The sequence below is a fragment of the Musa acuminata genome, chromosome BXJ1-4, assembly GCF_036884655.1.
Source record: "Musa acuminata AAA Group cultivar baxijiao chromosome BXJ1-4, Cavendish_Baxijiao_AAA, whole genome shotgun sequence".
NCBI classification, from domain to species: Eukaryota; Viridiplantae; Streptophyta; class Magnoliopsida; order Zingiberales; family Musaceae; genus Musa; species Musa acuminata.
The window spans coordinates 7,592,471-7,615,315 of record NC_088330.1 but is presented as its reverse complement, the minus strand read 5'-3'; the positions used below and the strand labels follow the sequence as shown (position 1 = coordinate 7,615,315).

The 22,845-nt window shown below is 36.5% G+C and overlaps 4 protein-coding genes and 2 non-coding genes across 8 annotated transcripts; 3 read left to right on the top strand and 3 right to left on the bottom strand.

The window, feature by feature from the left end:
• Nucleotides 1–847: 847 nt before the first annotated feature.
• LOC135672049 (E3 ubiquitin-protein ligase AIP2-like) lies at nucleotides 848–2,225 on the top strand. Its single transcript, XM_065180503.1, has 5 exons — nucleotides 848–1,068; nucleotides 1,214–1,484; nucleotides 1,609–1,818; nucleotides 1,927–2,017; nucleotides 2,206–2,225. Exons 1-5 carry the CDS (start codon nucleotides 848–850, stop codon nucleotides 2,223–2,225), a joined length of 813 nt encoding a protein of 270 aa, XP_065036575.1.
• A 589-nt stretch (nucleotides 2,226–2,814) lies between these two features.
• On the bottom strand, nucleotides 2,815–5,152 carry LOC103981032 (protein TIFY 3). Its single transcript, XM_009397606.3, has 5 exons — nucleotides 4,926–5,152; nucleotides 4,509–4,608; nucleotides 4,155–4,416; nucleotides 3,997–4,054; nucleotides 2,815–3,167 (listed from the first exon to the last, which is right to left on the bottom strand). Exons 1-5 carry the CDS (start codon nucleotides 5,078–5,080, stop codon nucleotides 3,083–3,085), a joined length of 660 nt encoding a protein of 219 aa, XP_009395881.2. The 5' UTR covers nucleotides 5,081–5,152; the 3' UTR covers nucleotides 2,815–3,082.
• Nucleotides 5,153–7,729: 2,577 nt separating this feature from the next.
• On the top strand, nucleotides 7,730–11,255 carry LOC135644963 (glucan endo-1,3-beta-glucosidase 6-like). Of its 2 annotated transcripts, XM_065162964.1 has the most exons (4): nucleotides 7,730–7,811; nucleotides 7,933–8,289; nucleotides 9,582–10,635; nucleotides 10,726–11,255. In XM_065162964.1, the coding sequence occupies exons 2-4, from the start codon at nucleotides 7,952–7,954 to the stop codon at nucleotides 10,834–10,836; spliced, it is 1,503 nt and encodes a 500-aa protein (XP_065019036.1). In that variant the 5' UTR covers nucleotides 7,730–7,811; nucleotides 7,933–7,951; the 3' UTR covers nucleotides 10,837–11,255. The 2 variants fall into 2 exon arrangements, with proteins under 2 accessions (XP_065019036.1, XP_065019031.1); XM_065162959.1 differs by having other exon boundaries at nucleotides 7,733–8,289.
• A 1,121-nt stretch (nucleotides 11,256–12,376) lies between these two features.
• On the bottom strand, nucleotides 12,377–12,449 carry TRNAE-CUC (transfer RNA glutamic acid (anticodon CUC)). The gene has a single exon. It is a non-coding gene; the product is annotated as a tRNA-Glu (tRNA).
• A 1,936-nt stretch (nucleotides 12,450–14,385) lies between these two features.
• On the bottom strand, nucleotides 14,386–14,458 carry TRNAE-CUC (transfer RNA glutamic acid (anticodon CUC)). Its single transcript has one exon. It is a non-coding gene; the product is annotated as a tRNA-Glu (tRNA).
• A 738-nt stretch (nucleotides 14,459–15,196) lies between these two features.
• Nucleotides 15,197–22,740, top strand: LOC135644917 (uncharacterized). 2 transcript variants are annotated; one of them, XM_065162903.1, is made up of 11 exons: nucleotides 15,197–15,456; nucleotides 16,096–16,196; nucleotides 16,288–16,360; nucleotides 16,958–17,122; nucleotides 17,335–17,428; nucleotides 17,684–18,462; nucleotides 18,545–18,650; nucleotides 19,715–19,770; nucleotides 20,532–20,638; nucleotides 20,752–20,839; nucleotides 22,295–22,740. In XM_065162903.1, exons 1-11 carry the CDS (start codon nucleotides 15,262–15,264, stop codon nucleotides 22,508–22,510), a joined length of 1,980 nt encoding a protein of 659 aa, XP_065018975.1. In that variant the 5' UTR covers nucleotides 15,197–15,261; the 3' UTR covers nucleotides 22,511–22,740. The 2 variants fall into 2 exon arrangements, with proteins under 2 accessions (XP_065018975.1, XP_065018970.1); XM_065162898.1 differs by having other exon boundaries at nucleotides 16,958–17,245.
• The last annotated feature ends 105 nt before the right edge of the window (nucleotides 22,741–22,845 follow it).

Here is a 22,845-nt window from a genome sequence, read left to right as displayed (position 1 = left end):
GAATTCTTTGACGATGCTGAAGAATTATCGAAGAAACTTTATTGAAGAAATTTTTATTACAGAAGCTTGAATGCGTTCCTCTTCTATTTATACATATTAGGATGAAGAATTTTCTTCGATAGAATAGAGGATTTCCCTCAACAAAATAGAGGATTTCTACAGCAGAGGAGGAAGCTACAGCGATGTTACAGTGATACTACAACAGAGAAGAAAACTATGACAGAGGTGCAGCAGAGAACCTAAGCGAAGAAACTTAAATGTATTAACATGTCCCTCTCCTATTTATACATATTAGGAGGAGGGAGGATTTCCTTCAATAGAATAGAGAATTTATCTCAACAAAATAAAGAGATTTCCTCGTGTAGTTAGAAAAATTTTATCTGCTATCAATATTGACATCAGAACATCTATCCTTGATATATGATATTAGATTCCAATGCTAGTATTAAAGTTTACACTACAAGGATGCTAGGGAAGAGCAGTGATTCGAGGAGTCAGTAGACCCTTCTGCATCCTCATTTCTTAGTAAATCGATATTTTTTTCCTCAAACTCTCATTTGTTTAGCTCCCGATTCACTTTTATTGGTTATTTGATCTTTAAAGCCATTGAGAATTTGGGTTTTCATTGATTATGTAAAGCCTTATTCTCATCGGAGAAACTGTAGATTGGTTCATTCTGAGTTGCATCACTTGCATTTGATTTTTTGTTCGAAAGGGTTCCTATTTCTATGAGATTCTGCAACCTTTCCAAGCATAAGAAACTGATACAAGAGGAAGTTCACCTCTTATGCACTTGGCTTGAAAGTTGATTCACTTTGATCTATATGTAATTGATCTTCCTTTGCAGATGTATTCCACAATTTGCCGAGTTGCTACTGTTCTTCAGAGTAGATATACAGCACCTGGATTCTGGATCATTGGCCTAAGGCTCTTCGAAGAAGTGGAGAATTTAGTAACCGAGTCTTCTGAAATGGAGCGTATGAGAAACTTCATTGCCGGAGCACGGCACCATCTGAATGAGACCTGCTGCTACTATTTCTACTTCAAAGAACATTTACTTTCTGCTTAGTGAGCTCCATTGTGGGATTTACACTAGCTGGACCATTTTTGTGATCATGGGCATTGTTTCATGAGAATTACCTCCGACTGAAGTTGGGTAATTACCTCTGTTGGTTTACTTGATCGATTGATGGTGTCAATGTTTTACTGTCAGTAAGTATGTGTCTTCGAGGTATCTTTTTGAGGGGCATCTGAATGTGGACCCTGAACCAGCACCTCCTGCATGGCTTGTAGCACAGAACTTACTCACCAGGCTTGCTGTTGCCCAAGTTTTGGCTTCTGCGTCTGGATCTTCCAGAGGTCAGGAGGAACACAGTAATGCTGGAGGGGTGGAAATTGATGAATCTGTCAGAGAGTCGATCGATAATATGCAAGAAATAGGTGGTTCTATGGACCTTGATAGTGCCATCGATGCTTCTTTGCAGGTGTGCTTTGCTTTGATTTCGAGCTCACATCACATGGCATGCAAATTCATAACAGATGTTGAAGTCCGATTTGGGATGGCAGAAATCTAAGTTTTGATTCAACAAAACTGTTTGATGAGTTCAGGTAATCGGTGGCGGACCGCAGAGACCACCACCTGCCTCAAAAGAGATCGTCGCCAACTTGCCTGCTGTTACTGTGACCGAGGAAATCATTGCCAGGTTAGGCAGTGAGACAGAGTGTGCTGTTTGCTGGGAGAACTTGGCTGTAGATGACAAGATGCAGGAGTTGCCTTGCAAGCATCTGTTCCATCCACCTTGTCTGAAGCCATGGCTGGTAGCCACTCTCTTACTCTTGGTTCTCTGAAACAGTCTTTGGATCATCAAACACTACGAAGAACTGTCAATTTGGTTATCATTTTGAGTTCTTGTAATTGATTGACAGGATGAGCACAACTCTTGTCCCATATGCAGACATGAGCTACGTACGGATGTACTAAGGCGATGCATGTTATTGTTAAAGGTCAACGAAGCTCGTAAGACGATTTGTTTTTGTTCATATATTTTTAAAAATTATATTAATCATATGATTATCTGTTAATCCATCGATTCAACCAATGATCTAATAATAATCCGAGACTTAATCAAATCGATGTTTGGTTTGATTCTGATGACTATGCAAGCAACTGAAGTTAGTCTTGCAAACTTCATTATGCTGTTGCAGTGTTGCTACACATCTTGTAATTTGGAGGCAACAATTGCAAATAAATTGCTGCAAGCTGTTAGCTCATGTTCAAAAATATTGAATGACACTGTTCATAATCACTTTCATATAAAATTTGATGACTTGAATTCAATTACAATTAGTTTCAGATTAATGGAACTGATTTCAACTTAGCTAGATTCAAAATTCAGTTCCAACTGAAAGTGATTTGTGTTTGGGACAAAACAAAAGATGAACTAAGTTCTTTGATGTTAGCAAAAAAATCAACAAATAAATTGAGTTATTGTTTTGCTGTATACATTTCATTCGATATACAAATCAAATACTTCAAAAAAGAAAAAAAAATCAGTTAAATTTAGTCGAGATCTAGATTGCGCCGATGACAGAAGAATTATGCTACAATAGAAGAAAGAAAGACAAGTACAATGTTGTTTATTGAAGCTTTACATTAATTTAGCATTAAGGAAATAGTCTATCTTAAATAAGCAAATTTCGTCCATATGCAAACTCTTTAAGTCACATGATTTGTTTTTCGTCGCTTGACACTCCAGACAAAAACAAGAGATTTCTAAGTCAAATCTATTAACTCATTGTTGCAAACAAGAGAAATACAAAAATATGATTAATAAAATCCCATTTTCCAGAATTCAATTCATTGTAAACAAGGTTTCAGAGAACAATTTAGAGTGCCTCCAGTTCTGAAGCATCATCACATAAGCATTATGGACTGGCAATACAAAGACTGATAGCCATTCAGAACTACATATCACACACAAAGTTCATCGTTCTACTACAAGTTAAACACAGTAGCTTACAACAAGACGTCAATGCATGGTCGCCTATGAGATTCCAGATACGTACAACCATTAGAAAGTGATCAAATGAGTTGGGGCTGTCCCTCAGAAGCCACACCCACATTGTCCGAGGGCTTGACGGATGCATAGGGTGCTTTGCTCGCCACCCTGCTCAAGCAGATATTAGAAATCTTCACTAAGTTTGAGGTCTAAAGGGATGAACGAATCAAGCGCTTTTAAACTGTGAAGAAAGAGTGCAGTAATGATACCACAGATAATTTATTAAGGAAATCAAAGCACCTCAGATAAAGGAGAAAAACCAAAGTATCAACTTCACATATGTGCATGAGATATCTTTATGATGGGTAAGTGCTTTCTGTGTGAAAGATTTTCTTACCTCAATGTGAGGTAAGCTTTAACTGCTTTGTGAGAATCAAAAGAAAAGGAGGGCAGCAGAAAAAATGGAATTATGGAAAAGTGATTCACGCTAAAAAGAAAATTAAATAATGTTACTAATACAAGCCCGTGCAATGACCAGCAGGAAAAAACTGATGCCCTAGGTTCCAAATGCCGGAATCTATTACAATATAAACACCCTAAAGGTGGTTTCCGTTTCGTCTTTTTCCTTTCTTTGTCAATCGTGTTTGAGAGTACTTTTAAGTTTCACCACAATCCACAAATTTAATCATCATAAACACTTTATCATGGTCCAACAATTGCAAATTGATCCGTCTGGTAGAATTAGAGAACCACACTAATTTGTCAAAAGAGTTTCTTATTAAAAGTCTGTTTACGTTGACAGTAACTCTCATTTCACTGCAGAAAATAGGAAAGAAACACGAGAAAGGGAGGAATGATTTCTTTCAAATTTCCTATCTCTTTCACTCTGGAAGGTTGAGGAGAAGGATATTTCAGCATTTCTTGTTTCTCCTCTTTATCCATAAAAGAGGAGAGATTGATTCTTACCTCTTTTTTACTGAGAGGTTGAAGGAATTACCTGTCATGACGTTTCTCCAAGAAGCGCTGAAGTGAGTGCCTCCTTGCAATTGGGAGCTCTGCGTAAAAATGAAAATTATCAATTCTAATAAGTCAAAGCATAAACGTAAAATCGATGCATCAATAGCTACTAAGAACAAAGGAAGAAGGTGGCTTGACCAGCTTGCAGCTTGCAGAGAGGACTGCTAGGGTTGGGAGCAAGTTGGGGCTGCGTCGGTGCACCATTCGACGCAGCTGAAGAGCTGAGAAATGACAGAGTCCTCGTGAGCACTGGTGCAGCTGGCACCGCAGCTGCAGTTGTGGCAGCAGCTGGACCAACTACCACGGGGGGCTTGGCGACAGCAGCCACAGCAGCAGTGTTATTGGCGGCAGCCCTCGCCACCACCGCCGTGGCTGCAGCGATGAGCATGATGGCCTGTGCCTGTTGCAGTATCCAACAGAACTAAGCTCAGGTACTAAGAACACCTAACACAGAAGCCACTATGCGAAAATAGATCTGACTAAAAGGCTCACCTTTTCCGGAGGGACGGCATCGTAGACGTTGACAGCTCCGCCATAAAACATAATGAGCTGCGAGGTCGCCGGAGGGCTCGGCTTCGGTGTCGGCAAGTTCCTCAAACAACATCCACAAAACAATTTAGTAAACATTCTCAATGCATGCGCATCAAAGAAGAAACTTTCACCAATTAAGCAGTAGAAAATTGTTAGATCCAGTGAAGTGGGAGAGGATCTTGTTACAATTTAACCCCGTACGTTTCACAAAGCGATTGAATCAACCTAATCTCCTCGACTCCTCAAAAATTATGACCACCATAGACGTTCCAATCCCAAAAAATCAAATTGAACCCGAAAAGATGGTTCTTTTATCTATGTATTCGCAATAAAATTGACCCAAAGCTCAATTTTGTTGTGAATCGGAGCATGCCTTACCTGATGCCGACCTCGGTGGCGGCGGCGGAGCCACTGAGGGAGAGATGGACTGCGCTCTCCTCCTCCTTCGCCTCCTTCTTCTCGGAATCGACCTCGGATCGATCACCGGAGGCCGGCTGGCTCTGCGCCTTGAGGATATCCATACGCGCATGCATCTTCTCCTCTTGGAAGACTGCAGAAGAAGACGAAGAGAAGAAGAAAAAGAAGTGGCGAAAAGAGGGGAGACGACGAGTGGTGGAGGCAATTCTTTAACGTGTTATTATTCTTTGACGCATGTGGGAAATTGAGATCACGATTCGGATTCGGACCGATTCAATTTTACGGGTTGGGATCCACAAGTTTAAAAACTATAGGGTTATTGGATTTATCGAGCGTAGACCCGCAAAACTCGATCGTCCGCATAAGATTTGATGCTGACTCGGCGTATCATGACTGTTGGCTCCTTTTTATTGGATTCGGGTTTATTTTCTAGATGGATTTAACCCGTTAACACTCCAGGTCACCATCTTCCCCTTGGCGGGTCCAAATAGGATCAGGCAAATTAGCTCATTAATTAAACGTTTGCAGAGGAATAAATGTTAGACGCCCCACAAATCCATACACTAATGGGGCCCATCAGAGCCGGAGAGGGCGAGGTTGATTGGCTGTGATGCGTGGTCCCCAACGGGCACAGATGCTCGGTGCCATCTGTGGAACCCAACCGCACCGAGCGATGGGGGAAGGGTGGGTCAAGATTCGTGCCGAGTTCCCGGGTGGAGACCCCGAGTGGTTCGTCGCCAACTTTGAGATGCGTGCTTCGCCGATGCCGTGTTCGTGATTAAAGATATACATTAGCCCAACGAACCAATCACTTTGAGTGTTAGATTAACAGGAATGCAAAAATCTTGCCTAATTAAAACCTAACATTCATTTTTTTCAATATTAACTCTTTATTTTATTTTTTTGTCAAATGGTATCCTTTATTTAAAAAATATTTAAATTATTTCTTAAAATTTTTCACACTTGTTATATTGTTTTGGTTTATTATAGTATTTTGATCATCATAAAAAAATCATAAAATTTACATAAAAATATTATAAATGATCAAAATAAACTTTTAGCCTCAACTAAATAAATTATAAATTTAAAAATATGATATTGTAATGATGTACGACATTATGTTGATGTTTTTCGATGACATTTATAGTATTTTTAATATATCAATAAAATACTATAAACGAGCCAAATGAAAATATTGTAATGGTTGAAAACTTGTAAAAAAAAGAACAGAAAAAATTGATGAGAAAACCTTTTAAGGGATATTTTATATTATTTTTTAATTAAGAATATTGTTCGAGAAAAATTAAAAAAAAAAGATACCTTTTTTAGAAATATAAAAAATAAAGGATATTTTATAGGAAAATTGATTTGAGCCCTCACCTTTTCCTTCAAAAGAGAGTGGAAAAAATATACATTTTCAAGCACCTTAACTTAAAAGAATTATCTTGTTATATCCAACACCCAGTGGGAAGATATATAATACACTGTAGGTGATCAGCAGCACTCTAAAATATAAGCCACAGAAACAAAGTTCAACTTTTTGCCATTATAAAGATGATAATTACCCACCAAAAGAAGATTCTGTATCGATTGTTCTTTCATCTCTGTAGTGGCTGCTGGTATGAGACAGCATGCTGTGCTGTTTAGCTGTGAGTTTAAGGCCTGTTTGGTCTTTTGAACATGCTTCAATGTTATCTGAGACCCTCTTTCAGCTGCTTCTGTTTGCCCTTGTTTTTATATTCAGAGCCAGTGTCAGGAGTGAGGTAGGTGCTTTTAGAATAGTGTGTGTACAGTAAAAGAATCTTTCTTGGACGAATTTTTTTAATAAGTTTTGAAATTTATCGTAAAGCATTTTAATTTAAAAAAAAAATATTTTTTTTAAATTATCATATCTTGTCGTTCATTGCCCTATGTTTCGTCGATCACCCTCTTCCGTCTCGTAAATTATCAATCAATGATTGCTTATATTTTCATAAATAGGTTGGTTTTATTGTTCATCTTTTTTCTCCCCCGGTTATCTATGCTTCCGTGTGTGGGCTGATCTTGCTAGTCGTGCCTAAACTCTGGATGTAGCCTAGTCTCACAAATCATCCCCCTCCACTCATGTGATACTCTTTCTTTGAGTTAATCCAATAAATTGGAGTTATAATAAGTAAAAGACAGTTGCACGATCTACGACTGAAGTTAAATATCATGCTATTGCAACTGCTGCTGCATAACTCAATTGGATTACGAATTTATTCAAAGAATTTGACATCAACTCCACCTCTACTCCTACAATATAGTGAGATAATGTTGGCGTCACGTACCTATGCATCAATCCAGTATTCCACTCACTCATGAAACATATAGCTATCGACTTTTACTTCGTACGAGAACAAGTTGTCAGACATCAACTACGTGTTTCTCACGTACATATGGCTGATCAACTAGTAGACTCATTCACAAAGTTTTTAGCCCGTAAACTATTTTTATTGCATCGGTCGAATATCGATATCCTTGACAGGAGTACCATATTGTGAGGGCATGATAACACCTAAAATTTATCATGATAACAGTTGAGAATTCCCCAATTATAAGTCCGAGGACGACTATATTCAACATGGGAGATAATAAAATGATTTTTTTTATGTAGTAATATTATACCGAAATTTTTAAAATTGGGAGTGGAAGATTCCCAAACTGAAGGGCTTTTTCGAAAATTCGCTCACCTTTTTCTATTTCCCTGTAGCTTCTTCTGTGTCGCATTGCTTCATCCCATCCATGTTTCTGTCTATTGCTGTGAAATAGATCTTTAAGACAACCATGAGCTCTTTCGAACTACCTCAGTCCCTGGTGTAGCTCCATGTCTGGTTTTCTTTCCCTCTTTGCATCTTGAAAAGCTACTGTCTTTGTTACTTGATTTTTGTACTAAGATAGAGCTTGTTTGCTGTTCTGAAAATGGTTTTATATTTCACGTGTGGTATAGAAATCTGAGAGCTGGATTTATGGGGAATATGGGGTGGTTTTCAGTGGGTTTTAGGATGATTTGTGGGCTTTGTTTTGTGGTTTGTGTGGGTGGGATTGGAGCTAACTGGGGGACACAGACAAGCCACCCTATTCCACCAAACACAGTGGTTCAGATGCTCAAGAACAATGGCTTTCAGAAGGTGAAGTTGTTTGATGCTGATGAGGGGCTTTTGAATGCACTGAAAAAGAGTGGTTTGGAGGTGATGGTTGGCATCCCTAATGACATGCTTGCGGTGCTGGCCGCCAATACGAAGGCAGCACAGAACTGGGTATCTAAGAATGTCTCGGAATACATCAATGATGGTGTGAACATCAGGTGCTTTTTCTTCCTTAGATTCTGTTCTATCATGCTTAGTCTGTGTGGTTTCTTTTTCTAACTCTCGTGGATGCTCAAAAAAGGGAAAAATGATCAGCTTTCCGGTTCCCATGCTTTCCTGTATAAAAAGAGGGGTATTGAGATTAGGGTTTTAGTATTCGAAGCAGAACATGCCTAATTGAGAGCTGATCTGCAGTTTGAAGGGCAAACCAACTTGAGATCTCCATTCTGAGTTTAAATCACTTAGTTTTAGTCCTCAACAGTATCGTATTTCCTCTAGATCTGAGAGTGTTTCCTGCAGCTAGGCAAAATAAATGTCAACAGAAAGCCATTATTTATTGTGGACTGCTAAAAGAAAATTTATCTATGAACATACATAATCGAGACAGGCATTGAGATTAGGGTTTTAGTATGTTAAACAGAACAAACCTGATTGAGAGCTGATGTGCAGTTTGAAGGGCATATCACCTTGACATCTCCATTCTGAGCACAAATTCACTTGGTTTTAGTCCTCGGTCTGTATTGTATTTCCTCTAGATTTGAGTGTTTTCTTCAGCTAGGAGAAAGGTTGCTGTGGACTGCTAAAATTTCATCTCTGAAGCTTAGGTTTCAATAAAATGAATTGTAGGTACCTTTCCGGATCTCATAATTTGCTTCAGTTCTGTAAGTGTGGTAAAACCTTTTTTTCTTCCTTTTCTGGAGCATCCATGTTCTTGTCATGAACCACCTTTCCTTTTCTCGTCTCTTTATCAGGTAAAAGCCTACACCAATGTTCATTTAACTGGATCAATGGTGCTATCCAATTAGCTAGTTCCTCCTGTGTGCTTCAATCAGATGAAGATGTCTTGCAAATATTAATCTGCATCACATATTAAGCATATTTTTCATGTTTATAGTGGTTTAAGTTTCAAAGAGCAACGATCTACAAAAGAGTAAACCGATAGTGCTAATATCAACTTCTTTTCCGAGTCCATGACTGAAAAATATGTATGGAACTGCACAATTAGGTTGCTGAAGAACATGCGGACTTAGATTTTCCTCAATTTGCTTTGTAGTCTGTACATGCAAAGCATCTACAAATGTTTGTATTACTTATTAGATAAGATCAAGAGTACTGCTGCTTAGATTGACATTTCTCAACTCTCAGTTTCACTTGGAAGCTTGAACTCCATATGTTTTAGCATGTAATAAATTGATTCAATATTTTGAAATGGAGATTAGTAAACCTTCAAAATAATTTTTTATCCTAAATATTAGTAATGATTCTCTTATCTGAAATTTGCTGTCAAAAGGTATGTTGCAGTTGGAAATGAACCTTTCTTGCAAACATACAACGGGAGCTTTCTGCAGACCACCTTTCCAGCCCTCCGAAATGTTCAAGGAGCTCTAACCAGAGCTGGTCTGAGCAGCCAGGTCAAAGTTACTATCCCTCTTAATGCCGATGTTTACGAGTCATCAAGTGGCCGACCATCTGATGGGGACTTCCGTTCTGACATCCGTGATCTCATGCTTGCTATTGTTAAGTTCCTCAGCGACAATGCTGCCCCCTTCACCGTCAACATTTACCCTTTCATCAGCCTCTACAGCGATCCAAACTTCCCAGTGGATTATGCTTTCTTCGAGGGAAATTCTTCCCCTGTCATTGATGGTACAACTAGTTACACCAATATGTTTGATGCAAACCATGATACTCTCATCTGGGCCCTGAAGAAAAATGGATACGGAAATCTCCCTGTCATTGTTGGAGAGATCGGCTGGCCAACAGATGGAGATATGAATGCAAACCCTCAGTATGCTCAACGATTCAATCAGGGATTCATGAACCACATCCTGATGGGGCAGGGCACGCCAGTGAGACCAGGACCAATAGATGCATACCTTTTCAGTTTGATCGACGAAGATGAAAAGAGCATCCAGCCAGGAAATTTTGAACGGCACTGGGGAATTTTCACTTATGATGGTTTACCAAAGTATCAACTGAATCTTGGGACGACGAAGGCTGGAGGATTGGTTCGAGCTCTGAATGTTCAATATCTTGACAAGAAATGGTGTGTCCTCAAGCCTTCAGTCAACCTTGATGATTCCAGGATCGCTCCAAGTGTAAGCTATGCCTGTGCCAATGCCGACTGCACCAGCCTGGGCTACAACACTTCATGTGGTAACTTGGATGCACAAGGCAACATTTCGTATGCATTGAATAGTTTCTACCAGAAGAACGATCAGGACGCTGTAGCTTGTGATTTTTCGAACTTGGCAACGATCACGGAGAAAGATCCAACTACAGGAACTTGCAGGTTTGAGATCATGATTGTTGCAGATTCTGGGATGTCATGGAATCTTCCGCGAGTGAGAGATCACAGAGCCCTTCTGGTGTTGTCTGTATTTCTTCAAGTGATTTGGACACTACTTTGACATTTTTATTCTATCAAAATGCAGTCTCCAATTTGCAGCCACACTCCCTGCTTCATGGAGATCAATGAGTACCTCTTGAGATGCAAAAGACTAAACAAGATGGTGACCATGAGAATAAGTTTCAAGATAGAATGAGATCATCAAGGAGCCATGTGGCAGTGCTGCGGAAACAATCTTGCTCAGCGTGCTGCCTTTTCTTTTCTGTACAAGTGATTGGAAAATATGTTGTCAATAAAACCAAAGCAAAGATAGCTTTGGACGATTTCTAATGTCTGGTTCAGAGCTACATGCCAATGGTTTGAGATCCACATTTGATACAAAGCTGACCTCCATGAGTGCAAATTTATCTTAAGGTTGATGATTTTGCCAGTAAACCTGTACTCAGGTCATCAGCAGGTAGTGGTGGATTTCAGGACCAGTTGGTGCCACAAGCTTCTTCAGCTGCATCTCAGGAGATGGCACTTGCAGTCTCCACTATCTCTGAAGCCTTCGGATCAGCGACTGTATTAATTGTATTTGTTTCAGTAGTCGAAACACATTCAACATTGCTTTCATTCATGCACTCTCTGTGGTCTCTGTGATCTTAACTAATCTATGTCATCCATAGATACAATCTCTGGCCAGTTAACATATTAGGGTAGAAAACAAAAACAAAAGCAAATACAATTGTGCATTACAAATACATAAAGCAGAAAACAAAATCAAAGACAAACGAAGAAGTAAAAAAAACTAAAACAAGAAAAACAAGTCATTGCACTATGAGAGGAGAAATATTCTCAACTAATGATTGTTTGTTTGGTTCTATGAAATATGGATCAAACAATTGTTTTATAAAATCAAAATCGAATTTTGATTCAAACATGCTTTATAAATCTAAAACAAGATTTTAGAATCTTTTCATAAAACTTATGAAGGATCATATTAGCACGGAAGTGTACCTGGTGAATCCATTAGAGTATTTTTTGAATGAATCGGTAATTTGGTCTTTTAATTACAGAGTATCCATAAGAACTTTCGATTTCGTCTTGACGGATAAAAAGAAACTTCATTATATACTATGGGACCATAACCTTATTTATAATCATAATTGATGAATCTATAATTATGATTATATTCATAATTGATGAATCTATAATTATGTCTCAAAAGTTTTATATTCTTAACTTATTAAGTTAGAAATATGACTGATGGTATCTACATAATTAATTTTCATAATAATTATATCCCTTAACTAAATAATTTTATTTTAATTAGATCATTTTAATTTTAACTAATCAAAATAATGACTTAATACATTTAATTATACATGTATGATCCTTAAAATTCTAACAATAATTGCTGGACATGTGATCATATAAGTGGTCGTATATATAATAGTTCGAAGACGTGAGCTTCGTACTTACATATCCAAATCACGTGCAGCTAATTTAGACATCATCAAAATTTTTTTCCCATAACATACCATGAATAGATAAAGTAGAAAATAACAATAAAATATATTTAAAAAAATAATCGGAGACAAAATAAAAAAATGTTCATTAAAAAAAAAACATATAGCTGAAAACAAAACACGGATAAACGAAAAGTTAAAGAAAAAACTGAAACAAAAAAGGTTGGATGTTGCACGAAAAGAAATAACAAACCACAAAAACACGAATAAAACCATAAAAGAGAATTCCGTTGCCGGGACTCGAACCCGGGTCTCTCGGGTGAGAGCCGAGTATCCTAACCAACTAGACTACAACGGATTGTTGAAAAGATTATCATATAAATAAAATATTTAGGTCTTTTAAGATGTAAATAGTACGTCAAACCAGTATATTAGTATTATGGTAATATATTTGTATAGTAGTATATCGGAATCCTTCTATGGTAGTCTCTAATATTTGATTAGAATAAATTGATGTTAATTAGTAGATAGTGATTATGCAGAACAGATGTCAAAAGCCGATTTGATGATATTCATATATTTTCTTCTTGACTTTTAATATGTCAAATATTTGTGCCATATTTATATTTCTATATATTTTTAATTCAAGCTAGCTCTGGGTATTAATTTTAATTTTAATTTTAATTTTAATTTTAATTTTAATTTTAATTTTAATTTTAATTTTAATTTTAATTTTAATTTTATAGGATAAAGGAGTAGGAGTAGTATTATTATTGTTATTATTATTATTATATATAATAATAATAATAATTTTATTTTTCTGAAATAGCTCTCCTTGCTAAAAAAAAAATCAGATTATCCATCAAAAAGTTTCTTGCTCGTTATAGTATTTTGACCATCATAATAAAAATATTAGTGTAAAACCTATTTAAAATTATTATAAATGAGTTAGATTGAATTACAACTTACTAGAAACTATTTTATATATTATGTTAGGATTCAAATAAGTATATGCAATAGTTTAAGAATAATATCACTCAAATATGAATAAAAAGATAATTTATTATAGTTCTTGATCATCATATTAAAAATATTATAAAAATATATTAAACTATCATAAACGATCTGAATGGACTCCTAACATCAACCAAGTTACTAAGTCTAAAAATATGTTTTCATAATAGCCTTCGAGCAATGATGATTAAGAAAATACAAATATGATGTCAATATTTTTAATAAAAATATTTATCAATATTATAAATAAAAATATTAATAAAAAATACTTAAATAAGCACAATAAAAATATAAGAAATATTATAAAATAAGTTATTCTTAAAGTAAAAAAAACTAAAACAATAAAAAAAATTTATTGTGAAGAGAAGTATTCTCAAAGTAATGATTGTTGGACATGTGATCCCACAAGTGGCATGTATATGATAATTTGGAGATATGCACTTCATGTATATATGGATTCAAATCACTTGGGCTAATTTAGACATCATCAAATTTTGTTTCCTTAGCATACTACGATCAGATAAAGTAGAAAAAAATAAAAAATACTTTTAAAAATAATCGAGGACAATAAAAAATATAAAAATATTCTTAAAAAAAATAAAATAAAACAATCAAAACAAGTCAAGGAGAAGTATTCTCAAAATAATGATTGCTGGACATGTGGCCGTACAAGTGGTATGTATATGATAGTTTAGAGACATGCACTTCATATATATACATATCCAAATCACATAGGGCTAACTTAGATATCATCAAATTTTATTTTCCTAACATACTACAATCAGATAAAGTAGAAAAAAATAAAAAAATACTTTTAAAAATAATCGAGGATAATAAAAAAATAAAAAAATATTATAAAATGAGTTATTCTCAAAGTAAAAAAAAACTAAAACAATAAAGGAGAAGTATTCTCAAATGAATGATTACTGGATATATGGTCGCACAAGTGGCGTATATATGACAGATTGGAGATATGCTCTTCATTTCATGTACATATGGATCCAAATCACATGGACTAACTTAGACGTCATCAAATTTTATTTCCCTAACATACCACGATCGATAAAGTAGAAAAAAAATAAAAAATACTTTTAAAAATAATAGGGGACAATTAAAAAATTTTCATTACAAAAAAAAAAAAGCAGAAAACAAAACACAGATAAATGAAAGGTTTAAGAAAAAACTGAAACAAAAAAAGTTGGATGTTGCACGAAAAGAAATAACAAATCAAAAATAAAGAAAATAAAAATGCCAAAGAAATATAAAACCATTAAAGAGAATTCCGTTGCCGGGACTCGAACCCGGGTCTCTCGGGTGAGAGCCGAGTATCCTAACCAACTAGACTACAACGGATCGTTGTAGGTTGGTTATATAAATTAAATATGATTTTTATTTACATGTTTTTAAACCTAAAAACATGAGAATAATATATGAATAAAAAATGATTTATTATATATAGTTCTTGATCATCATAGTAAAAATATTATTAAAATATATTAAAATATCGTAAATGATCTGACTGGACTCCTAACATCAACCAAGCTACAAGTCTAAAAATATGATTTCATAATAGCCTAAGAGCAATAAAAATACAAATATGATGTCAATATTTTTAATAAAAATATTATAAATATTGTAAATAAAAAAATTAATACAAATATTTAAATGAGCACAATAAAAATATAAGAAATATTATAAAATGAGTTAAATGAAAATACTATAATAAATTAAAATTGATAAACAAAATTATGAAAAGAATTGATGAGAGATATTTTAGATATTTTCGAATTAGAGGTATTGTTTGGATCTTTCTCTTGGAAAGTCGGCCTTTATATATTATATTTAAAATTATGGAGATTAAATATGATAATAGCCGTTTTTTCGGGGGTAATAATAACACTATGCAAGTCTCTCAACCGAACCCACCGATCTACCTCCCAAGGACCGGAATATGGTTCTGCGGGGGATTTCTTGTGGGTCCCATTACAATAACAATCATTAGGATGGTTGCATTTGGTGGTAAAACCAAAGCGGTAAAAGAAGTCTTGCTCGTCTCAATTACCACCACTGCCGATGCAATTAATCCACTTCTCTACGCACGCAAATCCAAGAAACGAAGGTTAAAAGCAACAAGAGAATGAGGTGGAGGCAGTGAAATGGCGGAGCGAAACCCTCGCGATACCCCGGCCGGGACTGCGGCCGCGACCGCGAGGGCGGAGGCGAACGTATTCTCGTCCGAACCGAGATCGTTCAAGATGGATCGTAGGTCTCCGGAGGCGTCCGCGCTCCGGGACGCCGTGTCCGGGAAGCTCCTTGAGTTCCTCGGTAGCTACTCCGATGATGTCCTCACGGTACAAGATTTCACAACCTCCCATCTTATCCAGTCTATTTTGATGTCGTTGATGTGGTGCATCCAGCGATGCCCTTAGTTGCGAACCCAAATTGCAAGGGTAGGGTTTTTGTTTGATCCATTGATGGCGGCGTGGGAGTTTCGTCCTTCTTCCAGTTTGTGTTCTAATGTTGGGTTTGGATTATGCGGGCCGTGTGGAGAAAGGTCTCTGGACTGTGACCTTTCAGTTAGCACCAGGATGCAAATCGTAGCTTTCTTGATGATTAGATTGGCGTCACGGAGTGCGATAATAGATTTCTTGAACATAGTGCATACATCATGCTTATCTTGTTATTACTGCATTCAGAAAGTGTTCAACAGACCCAACGTTTTTCCTTTAGGATGAGGGAGAAAACATATTTAGCCTCTCCTTGTATTTTGTTATAGTGTATTGATTGCTGCAGACGGCTACGAGGTGCGGTTCAACATGGCATTGTTTAAATGGAACTACTGTATATTCGTGTCTTCAATTTAGTTAAACCACGCTACAATCGTGTCATTTAATTTGTTATCTTTTTGGTTAAATTTCATTGTTGAAGTTCAGTGTCACAGTATGGTGGGAATCAATCACATTTAGTTTTTGTCCTGTTTGACTATCCAGGAGTACATCATAGTTCTTGTTTGCAATGGGAAACATCAGAATCAAGCACGAGATGACCTGGAGGCATTTCTTGGCAATGAGAGTGAAAAGTTTGTAGCATGGTATTTCAAATTTTATATTGTTTGTCTACTAGTATGTTGTTATGTTTTGTGCTTGTTGTTGCTTATCGATGTTGATTATGGTTTTCTGCAGGCTTTGGGATTATCTATCTGATCAAATAAATGTTTCAAAGCTTCAACTCGACTCTTTGGACATAAAAACCAAGGTGATCAGTAATCATGCTCGTTGAAAAATACAAAATAATAGGCCTTTTGAAGCTCAGGCCTTTGTTGTTTTATGCAGTTAACTTAGGCTTCTGTGCTACCTGCATAGGTGTAATCAAGCCACAGGATGCTAACTATATGCTTGCTAGGACTGCAATATATGTAAATCTACAATCACACATGTTCCATATATGTAAATATACACATGAGTATTGAACATATTGTTGGCTGCAATTTATAGGTATATATTTGTCTGAACAAAGATAATTATAAATTCATATGCATTATCATTATGTATGTGGTGTCAATGAATTTGCTTATATGGATAGTGCAATATTGCTTTCAATGAAGTGAAATGTTTATTTTTCTCCTCTAAGTCGAAATACTTGTTTTAGATAATATGAAACTTCGATGGCATGTATTTTTGAAGACTAATGAAATAATTTGGTGTTAGGTTCATCTCCTGAGTTATTACCTGCTGCCTAGATCCATCAATGAGATTATTTATTTTAGACTATCCTAGACTTGTTATTTCATTTAAATTCGATTAGCCTCGAACATTCCAATTATTCATTCCATGTATGTGATCTATATTTCAGTCTATGGGCAGTATTTGTGATCCATCAAGCTACAACAGAAACTTCAGTTCCACAAACGAAATTGAAGATTCAGAGAGGTGTAAAGATTGGTGTCCCAGTTATAGCCCTTCTGTTGATGTGCATACAGATGTACCGCAGGAACAAGCATGTGCAGCTTATGACAAGGTGGGTTTAACCAACAAAAATCAAAGTGGATTGAAATTATATATGAAAGCTAGCTTGATGTTCTCTCCTAAAACTTTTTCTGGTGGTGAGCAACGCATACAAGGTGAAAGTCAGCAGCAGAAGGTTGATTGGCTAAGCCTTTTGTCTTAGATATCATGTTAATTTCTAAAGGGGCTGCAGTATCTAACTTCACCATTCATATGGTAGAACAGATAGCTGAAAGCAATTCAAGTGCATTGCCTTGTCAACCTTTGCATGTGCCAGAGACAGAACAAGTTGCGAAGAATTCACAACCAATTATTAGGGGCAAGTATTCTTTCTTCCTTGTCTTTCTTCTGGAAAATCAAAGGCAATTCTTGCTTGTTTGCTTTATATATTATCACAATGTTCTTCTTTATTTAATCCAATAGGAAATTGCTAAACTCCTTATCAACTGTTGAGTAATGCTTCAAAATTAAATTTCAAGCATATCTAGGCGGTTAACAGAGACAAATAAATGTCTAACATCTTGCAGTGCTTCTATATGCATCTTATAATCGGCAGCATCTTTTATTCTTGCAGAGGATATTAAACCTAAATATCTATCCATTAGAAGTGATGTTCAAAGGAGGTTTTCTGCAAATAATGTGGTCGTTGAAGAGGCTCAAATTGCTCGGCCTCGTGGTAACGTTTGGGATAGGCTAGGCAAACCATGCAAAGACGATGAGTCTATATTGGGAGTGGAAAAACATCATATCGTCAAAAGAGAAAAAATAAACAATAATGTAGAAGAACTTCAAGATCCAAGGCCAATGTTGGTTAAGCCATATGCAAGACTAATCAGTGACGAGACTGAAAAGGTTGCTGTACTTGATAAAGGTCATGGAAAAATAATATCCAACAATCATCCAGGGGGATATGATATAAAGGAGCATGCTACCCTGGGCTCACTTGATCAATTGGTTAGATCAAAAAGGAAGAGACATTATAATGGTACTACTTGTGGCAACACTTCAGCATCTCTTTCTGGCAGCGAGGAAAATTTTCTGCAAGATAAAGACACATTTCACAGGACAAAAGGGTCCTTGCCTGTTAAACATCAATGTTTGCCTAGGTCAAATGAGTTAGCAACTAATGCAAAAAGGACTACCGGAATGTTTCCAGAACCGGAACTCTCTTCATTGAGATCTTTGAGTGAGCATAAAGCACCTGCTGATAAAGTAGTTCAATCTCTGTTGAAGGAGAACACTTCATCAACAACTGCAATGCAGAATGCAGTTCCAAGTGGTAGTTCAGCATTATATAAATCCAAGTCCATTAAATATGCAAGTGAAAACAGTGGAACTAGGCCCGTGCAAAATGTAAGATATCACACAAGGCATGCTGAGTTTATGGAATTTTCTAACGATTGACATTTTTATTCTTGTTTAATTTCATGTGCAGGAAATGCTTGATTTAAAATTAAAACTACATCAAGTAGAGAAGGATATGCATATGCTCCGTTCAAAGCAGGCAAATTTGAATAACTCAAAACCTGTTCCGCCATCAGGTCATACAATGCCATTGTTTTTGATACTTTGCTTTTCGAAATATGTCTCATAGGAAGATTTTTCTGGAATCATTTCAATTATATGGTTTGTTGCATCTATATTTTATAGATTGTGAAGCTGAAGGCATCAGCCAGCTTTTTGTCTTCATTCAGCTTCTGTTTTTAATCAGCCAAGAAGCTGTAGTGACAATTTATTCTCTATTGCTCGAGCTGTTAAAGTTCCTAATGCATGATTTTGCTTGTCACATTTAATTTTAATTTCATAATAAGTCATGCATTATTCATATCACTATAGCTAGTTATGTACTTCAGGTATTGCATGTCATTGTCAGATGGTCAGAGTATATTGCTGATACATGTTTGACTTTTAGCCTTCTATTCTGTCAACTTGTGCAGCTTTTTCTTGGTTTTGACATGCTTATTCCTGGCATGTCTCATAAAAAGTCAAGTGCCAGAATTTAGTCCAATGACTTTGTTGATCTTCTACCAATTTGTACACTGTTTCTTATGGGTGCAATTATGCATAAAACGAGTGCTCAACATATGGTTATATTGTAGAATATATCTATTACATGTGATAAATATTTCAAGTGATGGATTTATATCTTTGTGATGGTTTTGGGAAAACATATTTTTGCTTGTTTATTCTATCGATTGTTTTTGTTCAGTGTTGTAGATTTTCCATGTCAGTTGTGCCAGTGACATTTGATTATTTTCCAGTGGTGTATATATTATTCTTTTTTCTTTTGGTTGTTGTTGTTGCTTATATTATCTTTTTTTTCCAGTTTCTCATATTATTTTAATAGGCATAACATGTTAATCTGATCAGTCATTGTAATCTTTAATAGCCCTCATTCTGTTAAGTGGTTATTGAGAATGGATTACCTTCTTATGTTGCTTCTAACATCATATAGGTGTACAATGGTATCCTGATCAGTGTTTGAGAACATTCTAGTTATGTTGATCTGAATTTATTATAGGCTTAGGATGGTATTCTGATCAGTGTTTGAGGTTGAAGCGTCACATTCTGAACTGTTTGTTGCAAATTAATCTCCTTCTCGCAGGTCTGCAGAACAGCTTGAAGGAAGATGCTGAATCAAGGACCGTTTTTGTCACAAATGTACTCGCAGCAAAACAAGCAGAGTTTACATTTCTAGCTTTATTTCTTAATATGTTAGTTTCATTTTGGCATATGCAAACACAGTGGTCAACATGAAATTTGGTTGACAAAATATATCAGATTGCTCAGCACTTTTACCAAAAGATGTAATTGGACTTAGACTTTAATTAGCACTCCAAGTGTAGCTGCAAGCCTGGAATGCATGTGGATGCAGTAGATCTTTAGAGTTCCTGATGCCTAATTCTGCTTGCCTCCATAGGATTTCTCATTTATTTTTTAATGGATTTATGGAGAGTATCTCAGTTTGTACAATATTCTAAGTTTCTAACAAGTTAAAATCTGCATGCCTAAAAAAAATATCTGCACTTATGATCTAGTTTGCAGTACATTCATTGGTCTGATTATTGTCATGTATGCTATACTTCCTAGAATTAGGATATTAGATCCTGGATAGAAGTTGTTTTAAGATTCTCAAAGAAATGATAGGATGAAAGGAAAATGTTAAACCAAAATATACACACAACATTTTACATGTGGGGTTTCTTTTATTTTTGGTTCTCTTTCTTTCAGTTTTCTTAAAAATCATGCTTTTCTAAGTGTTTACATCAATTATATTTTACTGTTTGCAAGTTGACATTGCTATTAATGTTTATTCTTTCTTGTTAATAAGGTCATGGTGTTAGTAATAAGCTTGATGAACTATTTGCCTCTATATCTCTATAAGGACAATAGATGTCTGATGCTTTTAGTGCTGTGACTAGGTACATTTTGCGGCATCAAGAGAAGCATTATTATCACATTTTATGAAGTGTGGATCAATTGCTAAAGTGACTATGCTAACTGACACGACAACTGGTCAACCAAAAGGGTAACTTTGTTATTCATTTTCTTTGTTCTTGTTCTTAGAGATATACACATGCTATCGATCATCTTTTATATGCTGAAATAAGTTGATCATCCTACCTAATATTTGTCTTCCAGGGAAGCATATATCGTCTTTGCCAACAAATGGTCAGTTGATAAGGCAATATCATTGAGTGGGACCTCATTCTTTTCTCGGACACTGACGGTATGGTGAAATTGAATTATACATGAATTTACAGTTGTTTGAGATTGTTTGTGCCTAAAAATAGTATAAGGTATATGGTGAGACTTAATGTTACATCATAAGAAAAAATATATACCATTTGGCTCTTCCATAACTTGATATATGGCGTTCATAGATAAGGTCATGTTGTTACCTCAGTTATGCTTCTACAGTAGTGTTTCTAAAAGGTGCTTGCTTAGGCTCTTGGATGAGGTGTGATGAGGCCCAAGCGCCTTGCAATACCTCTGTGCAAGGCGTTTCGATGAAGCGTCACTTGGGCACTCGCATGTTCTCAGGCGCTGAGTGTCTCGACTGAGCACCCGAGTGATATTTGGTCAGGATTTGAGCTTGGTTCGATTGAACGAGCAAGTTGGTTTAATCGAACCAATGTACCTTAACACAAACCACGCCCCCACCACCCCCACCCCCCCCCCCCCCCCCCCCACCCGGCGTTGGGGCTTACCCCATTGAGACAAACTCGAAGTGAAACCCTATGTTCGTCGTTGCCTTCATTCGTAGCTTCGCCCGCCGCCCTCTCCTTCCTCCACAATTGTCGATTACTCCTCTTTCTCAGTTTCTTCTTTAGAATTGTTTAGCACCATATTGTTCCACTCTTCAGAACTGTTTAGCACCGGTTAGAAATCATATTGTGTCATTTTTATTTTTATGATCATATTTATCAATCGTAATATATATTTTAAAATTTTTAATGTTTTGAACTGTCTCGCTTCACTCGGGTGGGTGCTGAGGCAAGCGCCTAGCACATCGGGTATTTTGAGACCTTGACGCCTTTTGGCACCTATCGCTTTTTGAAAACATTGCTCTACCAGTAAACTTTGCGAGAGAGTCACACGCCCACAATTTTTTTGGATGGAATTTTGGTAGCAGATATTACAAGATGCAATGTCTCAAATATTGAGGTCACTGAAATACAGAAGTTTTGTGTTGAATTTGAATGTTGAGGATAGATGGAAAAATAATGTTTATAGGCTTTGACTTGACTGATATTTTTCTTTTACTCTGCTTGGTATTGTGAATTTGACCTTCATTATAGATCGTTCTGAGCTTGAGTTTTTGTGAGACTTTAGCGGACATCACATGTACAGACTGACCATTACAAAACAGGAAAATTTGCACTGAGCAATCAATAATAATTCATTCATATTTGTTAAGTATGTTGAAGTTTTAGAGGAGAGAACTTTTATATGCACCCCTATAACCTGGCAGTTTCTAGGCTAATTCTATCAGGTGGATGCTAAAGCTTTGCCCTCAGTAAAGCTTCACTTCAAATTATCATCTACAGTTTTGTGCTGTATGAATATGATTGTATTCATGCGATAACATTGATCTACCGACAACTGCTATGGCAATGACAAAAGATCAAAGGCATAGCTAATGGATCATCTTGTGATTCTTGTTGCATGCTGTCTTTATCAGGTAATGCCAAAGGCAGATATGTCTCCAGGATCCTTGACACAGACTCCGCCCTCTATGAAGCTTCCACAGCCACGGTATCCTGAATTGTTCAAGAAGGTTCCTGTCCAACGACATTACACGAAATCTCACCTCCAATGGCGACGGGATGAGTCAGCAACCAACACCTCTGTTCCCGTCCCTACAAACAAGATGGAATCCTCTAGTGCTGCAAAGTAGACGGCTGTCAGCCTTGCATGTGATCCTATGATGAGTCATTGCATCTATATACCGAGATCTGGATCCAACAGGAAAATACGAGACTTGTGAGAAGAAGTATGTTGTGTCGAGGACCTTCAGTAACTTCATGGTCCAACAATATTATGACGACAAACGCATGGCTGAGCATTTGGAACCTCACACTACGCTGCCACGGAGCAGCTTATAAGTGAAACTTCTCATTGCAGCTACATGTATCATGGTCATCTTGCTTCTCACTTTCCGTACGAATGCAATCTCATCCATATCTTCCATGTAGAGTAGGATTGATGTGGAAACCATCTTTTAGCATGCAG

Excerpts from the sequence above, each read along its gene's own strand:
- LOC135672049 (XM_065180503.1), top strand. The coding sequence starts at position 848 with ATGTATTCCACAATTTGCCGAGTTGCTACTGTTCTTCAGAGTAGATAT. Across the intron at positions 1,069-1,213 it reads GAACATTTACTTTCTGCTTA|TAAGTATGTGTCTTCGAGGT; the intron begins GTGAGCTCCATT and ends TTTTACTGTCAG. Across the intron at positions 1,485-1,608 it reads CCATCGATGCTTCTTTGCAG|GTAATCGGTGGCGGACCGCA; the intron begins GTGTGCTTTGCT and ends TGATGAGTTCAG.
- LOC103981032 (XM_009397606.3), bottom strand. The coding sequence starts at position 5,080 with ATGCATGCGCGTATGGATATCCTCAAGGCGCAGAGCCAGCCGGCCTCC. Across the intron at positions 4,609-4,925 it reads GCCACCGAGGTCGGCATCAG|GAACTTGCCGACACCGAAGC; the intron begins GTAAGGCATGCT and ends ATGTTGTTTGAG. Across the intron at positions 3,168-3,996 it reads TTGGAGAAACGTCATGACAG|GGTGGCGAGCAAAGCACCCT; the intron begins GTAATTCCTTCA and ends CTGCTTGAGCAG.
- LOC135644963 (XM_065162964.1), top strand. The coding sequence starts at position 7,952 with ATGGGGAATATGGGGTGGTTTTCAGTGGGTTTTAGGATGATTTGTGGG. Across the intron at positions 8,290-9,581 it reads AATGATGGTGTGAACATCAG|GTATGTTGCAGTTGGAAATG; the intron begins GTGCTTTTTCTT and ends TGCTGTCAAAAG. Across the intron at positions 10,636-10,725 it reads TGTCATGGAATCTTCCGCGA|TCTCCAATTTGCAGCCACAC; the intron begins GTGAGAGATCAC and ends ATCAAAATGCAG.
- LOC135644917 (XM_065162898.1), top strand. The coding sequence starts at position 15,262 with ATGGCGGAGCGAAACCCTCGCGATACCCCGGCCGGGACTGCGGCCGCG. Across the intron at positions 15,457-16,095 it reads ACTCCGATGATGTCCTCACG|GAGTACATCATAGTTCTTGT; the intron begins GTACAAGATTTC and ends TTGACTATCCAG. Across the intron at positions 20,639-20,751 it reads ACAACTGGTCAACCAAAAGG|GGAAGCATATATCGTCTTTG; the intron begins GTAACTTTGTTA and ends TTTGTCTTCCAG.